The sequence below is a fragment of the Bidens hawaiensis genome, unplaced genomic scaffold, assembly GCF_021521415.1.
Source record: "Bidens hawaiensis isolate Kalapana, Puna unplaced genomic scaffold, B.hawaiensis_p1.1 tig00033830_1, whole genome shotgun sequence".
Taxonomy (NCBI): Eukaryota; Viridiplantae; Streptophyta; class Magnoliopsida; order Asterales; family Asteraceae; genus Bidens; species Bidens hawaiensis.
Window position 1 is genome coordinate 90,326 of NW_027495812.1, and position 10,762 is coordinate 101,087.

General features: G+C 35.0%; 1 protein-coding gene across 1 annotated transcript; it reads left to right on the forward strand.

The window, feature by feature from the left end:
- Window positions 1-6,173: 6,173 nt before the first annotated feature.
- Window positions 6,174-10,129, forward strand: LOC143585365 (protein NRT1/ PTR FAMILY 7.1-like). Its single transcript, XM_077067171.1, has 5 exons — window positions 6,174-6,212; window positions 7,604-7,682; window positions 7,776-7,993; window positions 8,172-8,737; window positions 9,292-10,129. The coding sequence occupies exons 1-5, from the start codon at window positions 6,174-6,176 to the stop codon at window positions 10,127-10,129; spliced, it is 1,740 nt and encodes a 579-aa protein (XP_076923286.1).
- The last annotated feature ends 633 nt before the right edge of the window (window positions 10,130-10,762 follow it).

Genomic DNA, 10,762 nt, shown 5'->3' on the forward strand with positions numbered 1-10,762 from the left:
TAAAATCATTTTTACAAATTCTATGGTTATGGGTTTGTAGAATCTTACCTCGGTCTTAACCCGAAACACGATCCGAACCGAAAACTGAACTTTTGTTTAAAGATTTTATTGTTAACTTTTGGTATTTTTTATTTGTACATTATTATACAAGTTCTTTAGTGTTTGGACATGTGGAAACCATCTATGAACTTGTTGTGAGATGGAAACCGAACCAAACCGATTCTTACTCGCTTAAGTGTAACATCCCGAAATTTCTAAAGTAATATTTATTATATTATTTTGTCGGGTGAAATAAACGAGTTAGTGGAACGATAATAATAATAGCAAAATATGAAGACTTAGTAGGATAATTAGATGGGATTAGATATGGACCAAAAGGAAATATGGGCCTTCGGTCCATGGGCTTAAGGGAGTATAAATACCCCCTTAAACCCCAATCCTTTCCATTCCATCCATTTATCCATCCTAATCTCTACACACTCCAAAACACACACAACCCGAACCAAGATCCAAAGGCAAGGACCCGAGCTCGTTGGTGCTAGATTGTCGTGACGAACCAAAGCAACAAGACCAGCTCGTGTTCGTAGTTCGACTCATTTACGGTACGTTTATATCGAGAACTTGTTCGTTTAGGTTTGGATTAGTATAGAAATGATAGATCTGTGTTTGTATGGTAAAAACGAATCCTACAAAGCTAAACTTACTGAAAATGGTTAAGATTTGATGGGTTAATCGATTGATAAAAGAACCCGTAACCTATATGCCTAAATCGCACCCCTTAAACATCGATGTTAGGCCGATTTGATGGTTGGGGTTTGTAGGCGCTGGTCAGACGATTCCGTGGATACCTAAATCGAGTTGTTTGGTTAAGAAACGAAGATGATTAAGGACGAACAGTAGCTGCAGCCGACAACTTTGCCTGCAAGCTAAGTTCGCCTGATGAACTTCGCCTGCAAGCTAAGTTCGCCTGATGACAACTTCGCCTAAAAGCTAAGTTCGCCTGATGACAACTTCGCCTGCAAGCTAAGTTCGCCTGATAAACTTCGCTTGCAAAGCTAAGTTCGCCTGATGACAACTTCGCCTAAAGCTAAGTTCGCCTGATGACAACTTCGCCTAAAGCTAAGTTCGCCTAAGGTTTAACTTCGCCTAATGCTAAGTTCGCCTAAGGTTTAACTTCGCCTAAAGCTAAGTTCGCTTAAGGTTTAACTTCGCCTAAAGCTAAGTTCGCTTAAGGTTTAACTTCGCCTAAAGTTAAGTTCGCTTAGAAAATAAATTAAAAACCTAATGAAAAATGTGTTAAGACAGTTAATGTAAATAAAATTTTTCCAAGTTGACCTGGCAGCTCGACCCCAGCCAGGGGCTCTGCCCCTTGGACCCTGCTGGGGGCTGCCGCCCCTAGACCCCGCTGCCAGGGGCGCTGCCCCCGGACCCCCTTTCGTTGTGGGTTGTATAAAGATAGAAATACAACATGAGTAGTAGTAGTTAATTGATACATGTAAATATTATACAGTTAGCCGTGCACAGCTCAAGAAGGGAATAACGATTAACGGAGAGCGTAACAGGATTCAGGTGAGTTTCTAGCCCCATTCCTTGTGATGTTTTCGGGGCTGTGTGCATACTCGATGTGTTGTTAATACATTTATCCTAAGTGATAAGTGTATGCCATATGTGATATATGTGATGGATATGAATGATTGCTTGCCGGTACGCGAACGATCTTCGGATATTGCGCGTACTGTCAGGTTAAAAATAAAGGTACGAATATTATATATCGAAGATGTATGAACATTACAAATGAATACTTGTCGGGGCGTGAACGATCTTCGGATATTGCACGTATCGACAAGGGGAATGGTTGTTAAATGAATGATGTAAAGAACGCCTAGAGTGTTCTTATGCTATAATGCAATTATTGTATATGTGAAGTATGTGTATACAGGTACACGAATGGTATGTGAGTTCTACGTTCGACATAGTAAGTTAGGATGACAAATCCCTCTAGCTTCTTTCGGACATAGACTCGGCTGGTGATGGCGTAGTTAAGGACTGCGGGCCTTATACGTAAAGTAGATGATATATGTAAACGTAGATAGGGACGGTGGACCTTATACATGCTGTATTTGTATTGTGGTAGCATAGGGGAGGACTGCGGACCTCGTACGTGCTATGGTTTAGGTTGCAACATAGGGAAGGACTGTGGACCTTGTACGTGTTGTGGATGTAGGATGGCATAGGAAAGGACTGTGGACCTTATACGTGCTGTATTTGTATTGTGGTAGCATAGGGGAGGACTGCGGACTTCGTACGTGCTATGGTTTAGGATGCAACATAAGGAAGGACTGTGGACCTTGTACGTGTTGTGGATGTAGGATGGTATAGGGAAGGACTGCGGACCTTGCACGTACCATAAATGGTGAACATAGGTAAGGACTGCGGCCCTTTTACGTGTTCACGACCTTGAGTACAGGTATAGACGGCGGACTATGAACGTACTCTCGGTAGACTGAGGTTAGTGATTGTAGATATGTATGTATGTATGGTAGTAAGTATGTTTGTAGAACAGAAGGGTAACTAGTTAGGTATGGATATGTATCTTCGGATATGTATGTATGTGTATGTATTGTATGGCGTCCGATTAAATAGAACTCACTCAGCGTAGCTGACTTTTAGTATGCACGCAGGTGAGTAGAATGAGACAACTAGCTTGAGCGGGCACATGGTGGGCGAATAGGAGACTGGCATTTGAAGACTCAAGATGTTTTAATGTAATTGACGTTTATTTTGAAAAACAAGAATGTTTAATTAAGGCAAGTTTTGGATTGTTGTAACGTTTCATGAAAGTTTTTATATTCCGCGAAAGTTTTAATGAACTCTGATTTGTAAGAACTGTGTTTATGAGTAAATCCGACGCTAAAGTAAGGCTACCGGGTTCGGGGCCTTACATTAAGACACACAAGTGTGTTTTTTTAGCCATCAAGACTTGTATATTTATTTAAAAATAGTTACAAATTGATTTTTAAATATTTTCTTAAGTACTTGGAAATGTTGGATTCAACTTGATCTCATAACAAAGTTTGGACCGACAAAACCGAACACTCTCTTAACGTGCGTTGTTAGTTCTAAAACAATGGAACTACATACTTGGTTAAGTCTTATTAAATTTTATTGAGTTATCTCATAACATTCAATATTTTGGAAAGTTGACTTTGGGTTTGACCAATTATCAAGATCCGAACCGACAACCCGAACACTCGATAAAAAAAACCGTTTTAGTATCCTTATTCCAAAGGGATTTGCATTCTTGCATTTTATTCACCTTATTACTTAACATAGGTTGAGTAAATATTAAGATTAGATACTTTAACCCGATTTGGAGCAAACTTACATTTTTAAAGGGTTATTATTATAAATTCTTAAATAGTTATATTTTAAAACCTTGAACTTTAATTATTTACATTTCTCAACATTTATTTTGTTTAAAGACCTTAAAGACAACCTTTCTAAATTCAAGACTTCTTTTCTTTTTAGGCATTGTGCGTTAAACTCGTCGTTCCAACAAATCTCCAAATTATCATCTTTCAAGTTTACTACTTGAAGGTAAGTACTTCATACCCCATTTTCCATCTTTTATTTTGGGGGTGACATTTCATACTTATTCAACAAAATGCTTTATATTTGAATCTTAAACCACAAACGTAGTTGTATACTTTGCCTAAATAATTACTCGATTTGGTGTTCTATGCTTATATGCCTATGTGTTTATCGCTTTTGGTTGGTGGAACTATAAAATCCTAGACTATTTGGCATCCCCTTATAGCAAGGTGTCGTTAACGTAATGCAATTAACGATAACTATAAAATCCTAGACTATTTGGCATCCCCTTATAGCTAGGTGTCGCTAATGTGTTTAGCGATATCTATTTATCCAAATTACCACTTTTATTTATCGTTTCGTATGCAAGTTTGTGGCTATCTTTATTATATATTAATATGATTAAACTTATGAATTGCTCACCAACCTTTGTGTTGACAAACTTTATTTTATGAAATGTTGCAGGTTTGCATCTTGGTTGATTTATGATTGTGAAGAAAACGACATTAAAGACCTTAGGATATTAGTAAAAATGAACAATATCAAATTTGCTATATTTTGTGATATCTTGTTTGTGGTTATTTTATGGATAATTGCTATGTGACATTTTCGATGTTGTGAAATGAAATGAGTTTATTAAATACTGTTACTTTAATTAGTATCATGTGCTTATGGACAATCGTTACATCTCGGCATGTTCCGCCGCCTTTGGTCGGGGTGTGACACCAAAGTCTTTATCTAACCCACATTAGTACAAGTATAACGATCTTGATATTGTATTAAATGTATTTGGTGTAATTAAATCAGACACTTAAACAAAATATGTTATATTTTAGAATTTTAATTAAATAAACTATCGAAGAATAGAGTAACGACTTTAATAGAATCAATTTCAACTTTGATAAAAAGATGATAGATAACAACAATAATTCTTCACATCATAACACGGAATAATTCATACATAAATTAATAAATTCTTAACCTTTGTTTTCCTTTTACCTAAGATCCTGTTAAATCATAATTGTTTCCTGCTTTATTCTAAAAGTTTTCCACCTTTATTCTAAAAGTTTTGAAGTCTAGAAAACGTGACTATAGTTTTAAAAAAGTAGAAACCAATTATAATCATAAGCGTCTTCCGAGAGCCGAATAGGATCAGTAACCTTCTTCATATTATGGTTATAAAAATCCCGAGTAGACGAGGATTAATCATCGATTAAACCTAACTAATAGTCAATTAATCTCAGTTAATCACTGGTCTTCTTGGTTGACTAGCGACTCGCGATTATACTATATCAGTGTTTCACAACCAATCCAAGAATTTGATAAAATGTTTAATTTTATTTTCAAAATCTTATTTATAGTTTAAACTTTATATTCATTAATTTATAAATTATAACCGGTGCGATTTATGGTAACACTGTTACTAGACGAGTTCAGACACTTGACTATTTATTAATAAGTTGTTAACATGTAGTTACCCGAAATAACATCCTTAAAAATAGATTAGTGTGAACTCACAGACATCAATTTTGGAGTCTTATTAGGAGTTTGTTACGCAATCCCCTCTATTCATCTACATATATATCACCACTCTTAAATGTAATCACCTCACTTATAATAACACTTCATATACACTTATCATATATCTTCATCTCACCAATTATATATAGGGTTTTCTTCATATCATCTTCATGCAAAAAATCCTAAACTTTAATTACCAATCTTTCCTACCTTCATGTCTCTAATGTCCATATTAGTGTTCTTGAACTTTCAATTCTGAAAGACAAAGATTGTGCGCGTTTAGTACGATCTAGACACCGATTGTTGTTTTAACGTAAATGACAATAAGTTTTCAAAGATTTCATAGAATTTGTCTTCGTCAAGTGCTTGTAAACTCACCGGATTTGGAGGCGCCACCGTACGTATCCACCGACACAACCTCCTCACCGTCACCGGAATCAGCCATCCTCTCCGTTGCAAAGTTCCATAAAAGGTTTGATATTTTGTGATGTTTATTTTAAATTTTTTGGATAAAAGTTTAATTAATGAACTAAACGTAATTAAGTGTTTAATTGTCATCTTAATTTTTTACGTGGTGGCTTCTTTTTACTGCTATTCAAGGTATTAATTAGGCATGTATGCATGATCGGGTAGATTATTGGACATTATACCTTAATCTTGCATAAAATTGTTTTTACAAGTCATCAATCTTTATAACCTAATTTAAATACATGCATTTTAACAGGAAACCTAAAATTTTACAACCGACAACCTACTTTGTTATAAAACTGTAAACTTTTACTCCAACAATCTGTAAGTGATTTGTTACCAATAGATTAGCTAAATAGTCCTTTAGTAATATTTGTCAGTAACTTGTTACAAATGAGATTAGTCACAACCATATTTCTGATGTCGTTACTGACAAATATCAGTTAGTAACCACATTTATTGACAGATTGTCGATAGAGTTGACCGTTGTTGGTATTCCTTTGTTTTTATTTTTATTTTTTCATGATTTATTATATTCAAACAAGTTTGATAAATCCATACATATGCAGAGGAATCCTTGATCAAAAGTACCAATGGCTTCAAACAACGTCCCCATGGAGATCTCCATATTTGTAAGAATTTTATTTTATTTTATATTATTCCATGTTTAATTAATTTCATATAGTTATATATAATTCTTTTACTACAAAAAGGGTCAAAGCGACCATTAAAACCGTCTAGTCATAAAATCCGTCACTGATTACTACTGTCTTTACCCGTCTTTAAAATTCGTCATAAATTTTGGTAAAAGATGGTAGCTTTTAACACTTTTTTAATCTATAGTAGTGTGAGCCCGCGCGATGCGGCGGGATACAAAAAACCTAGTAATCATGTAACAGTTATGGATGCTCAATGTTCGTTTGAAACGTTGAAAACAATTAAACTAATAATCACTTTTGGTCAGCCGGTTTTCGAATGATCAAACCATAGCAAACAGTTTGGTATACAGTTTATACCGAAAATCGGCCATATAAAACCGGACAGGACTGCAAACTTATTATTAAAGCTCAATGCGTGAAACCACACCGTTAGTAATGATTCAGTTTAAATTTTCAATGGTTCAGTATCGGTTTTCAATGATAAAAATATCGAACCAACGGTTTGGCTCATAGTTTTATCTTGGAAACTGTTAAAACCGAATTGTGAACATCCATACGCAACGTGTTAATTTTTTTTAATTGAAAAAAAACTATAGCAATAATATACTCAAATTAAAGACAATAAAATGCTCATTTTTATGGTGCAATTTAAAAAAATATATATATTAACGTATGAAAAAGTTACTGCCGTTGGAAAATCGTTGGTGGGAAGTTAGTTATAATTAAATTCAAAATGAATAAATTTGTAACTATTTCTAATTTAAAAAATTTGAGTAAAGTTGAAGGGGTAATGTTGTAACTATTTCTATGCATATATTTTTTAATGAACAAGTTTGTCCCTACCTTACATGCTATAGAAGGTATACCTTATTCTTAACAACTTGTAAATTACTTAAAAAATAGATGTCTTAATTTACGCATATCTCATATATTATATATAGTATAGATGATAGTACTCATAACATATGACACAACACTTTCAAATTAAGCATACTTTATGGTGTATCATGTTAAAGAACGTTGTAAAAGTCATATTCTAGAGTAATATGAATCATGAAATGACCACTTTTTAGTATATTTATAGTCATACGTTTCTGCTTTATTTTTGTGTTTCATCAGAATTCCAACATTACTCACTTTTAAAAAATTAATTAAAATAGATACACGATAAGAATTTAATGTATAAATAATAATAACAACAACGACGACAAGTGTCTGATTTGCACAACCAAATTATAAAGTAAAAAGATACCTACATATAAAAGTACCTAAAACACGGTTATCTATACGAGTTTATGAAGTTGGCTTATATTTGCAATAGATGCATACTAATATTTACGTGTCAATGTATATATATATACTAGCAAGAAGAACCTGCAATAGCACTTCAACACAAGCCGAAACGAAAAATAGGAGGATGGGCTCCAGCATTTCTCCTTCTCGGTAAATCTCACATCACAATCAAACTACATCAAGGTCATGCATTGTTCACATGTTATGAACATCAAATAAACTCAACATTGTCCCTTTTTGCAGCAAATCAAGCCCTCGCCACATTTGCATTCTTTGGCGTTGGAGTCAACTTGGTGTTGTTCTTGACTCGAGTCATGGATCAAGGCAACGCAGATGCTGCAAATATGGTTAGCAAATGGACCGGCACTGTCTATTTATGCTCTCTCCTCGGAGCTTTTCTTAGCGATTCTTACTGGGGTCGTTATCTCACTTGCATGTTCTTTCAAGTTATCTTAGTCATGGTAAGCATTGTTATAGTTTTGTACTTTTGTTATATACAAAATTATAACATTATACCCTCTTGTTTTTAACATGTTATATTACAGATTGATAAGTTATTGTAGTTATCATATGATTTTATAACCTTATAATAAGTTCTAACATGATAACATATTAATATCAATCTATCATGCTTTGTAGGGGCTGGTGTTATTATCATTAACATCTTCGTTATTTCTACTGAAACCTTCTGGATGTGGAGACGGGGTAAAGCAATGCATGCCGACATCAACGAAGGGTACGATGATGTTTTATTTGTCGATTTACATGGTTGCATTAGGATATGGTGGGCACCAGCCAACTCTAGCCACTCTTGGTGTGGACCAATTTGACGAGTCCGACACCAAATATAAAAAAAATGGCGCGAAAGGGGCTTTCTTTGCCTACTTTTATGCGGCACTCAACATCGGAGCGTTGTTCTCGAACACCATTCTGGTGTACTATGAAGATATTGGCCACTGGACAATTGGATTTTGGGTGTCAATGGGGTCTGCACTAGTTGGCTTGTTATCTTTCTTATGTGGTTCGTTTCATTACCGTTATGTTAAGGCGTCGGGAAACCCTTTGCCGCGTATTGCTCACGTATTCGTTGCAGCGTGTCGAAAAAGTAGGGTACCGGTGGATGATGAGAAGAAATTGTATGAAGTTGATGGCTCGCATTCGGCCATTAAAGGGAGTCGAAAGATACTTCATAGTGAGGAATACAAGTAAGTGCATATCATTACAGTACGGGATGTGTTTGGATAAATTAACGTGCTAATTAACTGCGTAAATCAAGCAGTGTAAATTTAAATATATGCAATATAATATAATTATATTATAGTGTAATTATACAATTACATTACTTGATTCGAACAGATAATACGTCTTTTCAGTTCGTACATTAACTTTCCCCGCTACGGATTATCTCTAGAATAATCATTTAAATGACCTTAACTTTTTTACTTTAAAAAAATATTCGTTTTAACTTTTTATAAAATCAAAGTATTTATGCATTAAAATTTGAATATTTATTATTTTTATTTTACAATCAATGCTTTTATATTTATTTATTTTTATTTACAAGTTAATGTCTTTATGTTAATTATTTTGTTTAACAAATGATGTTTTATATAAGTTATTTTTGTTTTAGAAATAACGGTTTTATATTAGTAAAAATGAAAATATGATTTATTTTAGTTTTTCCTATAACATGGGGAATGAGATGAGACTCCAATGTATGAGTGAAAATAAACAAAATCTGTACGTTAAAATGTTTCAGATGTCTAGATAAGGCGGCGGTGGTGACGGAGAACGACTTAACCGGCCCACAAAACCAATGGAGACTATGCACAGTGACACAAGTAGAAGAAGCAAAATGCGTGATCAGAATGCTACCAATTTGGCTCTGCACAATCATATACTCGGTCATCTTCACTCAAATGGCATCACTATTCGTCGAGCAAGGCGCCGTCATGAACACCCACATTGGCACCTTCCGTTTACCAGCGGCCAGCCTGTCAGTTTTCGACATCCTTAGCGTCCTCGTATGCACCCTACTCTACCGTAAAATATTAGTGCCCTTAGCTGGGAGAATAAGCAGAAACCCCAAAGGTTTAACCGAGCTTCAACGAATGGGCGTCGGTTTAATAATAGGACTCTTTGCAATGGTGGCTGCGGGTGTCACAGAAGTTGAGAGGCTTAAACAGTCAGTTCCCGGACAACATACGAGTACAATGAATGTGTTCTGGCAGGTCCCGCAGTACGTGCTTGTTGGAGCATCCGAGGTTTTTATGTATGTTGGACAACTAGAGTTTTTTAACAGTCAGGCTCCTGATGGGATTAAGAGCTTTGGAAGCTCGCTTTGTATGGCGTCGATATCGTTGGGGAATTACGTGAGTAGTCTTTTGGTTCATATGGTGATGAGTATCACGTCTCGGGGAGGTGACGTAGGGTGGATTCCGGAGAATTTGAATGATGGTCATATGGATAGGTTTTATTTTCTGATTGCGCTGTTGACCGTGATTGACTTTGTGATATATGCTTATTGTGCTAAGAGGTATAATTGCATTAGTGTTGATGAAGATTCATGTGATGAGGTGAAGAAGGAACAAGTCTAGTTTGTGGAGCATGTGTGTTTGTAATCGTGTTTTTGATATTATTGTGGGTTTGCTTGAATAAAAGTACAAATATAATAATGTAATTTATATGGGATATTAATTAAATTATCTATTACAAAGTTGAAACACATTCAAATTAAACAATTTCTTACATGCTATTGTCCACTCAATAGTGATTCTAAATAAGTTATTTACATATGATGTAGTGTTACTTATGCTATGATAAACTCATATCATATGTTGTGGAACAATCATATTGTACAAACCATTATTGTCTTAAAAGAGTGCTTCGGATGACACTTAATTGGTCTACATGACCTTGATTTGTATATCTTTTTCTTCGTCCGGATGAATAATCTCCAAGAGAAGACACATGGTATGTTGATGAAGATGTTCAAGAGCAACGTTAGGCATGTGAGTTCTCATATCATATATGGCTCATTGACTTGGATAAGGTGATTTAACACATGAAGGCGATGTTTGGAAAAACATATTACAATTGTATACTCGATGATATGCAGCCAAATTAAATGCATGAATGTGGTGTGTAACCAAACGCATAGGTGTGACTTAAGGCATAGCATATGAGTTACTGATAATATATATATGGTTAAATTCTTTCAAATGAAGTGA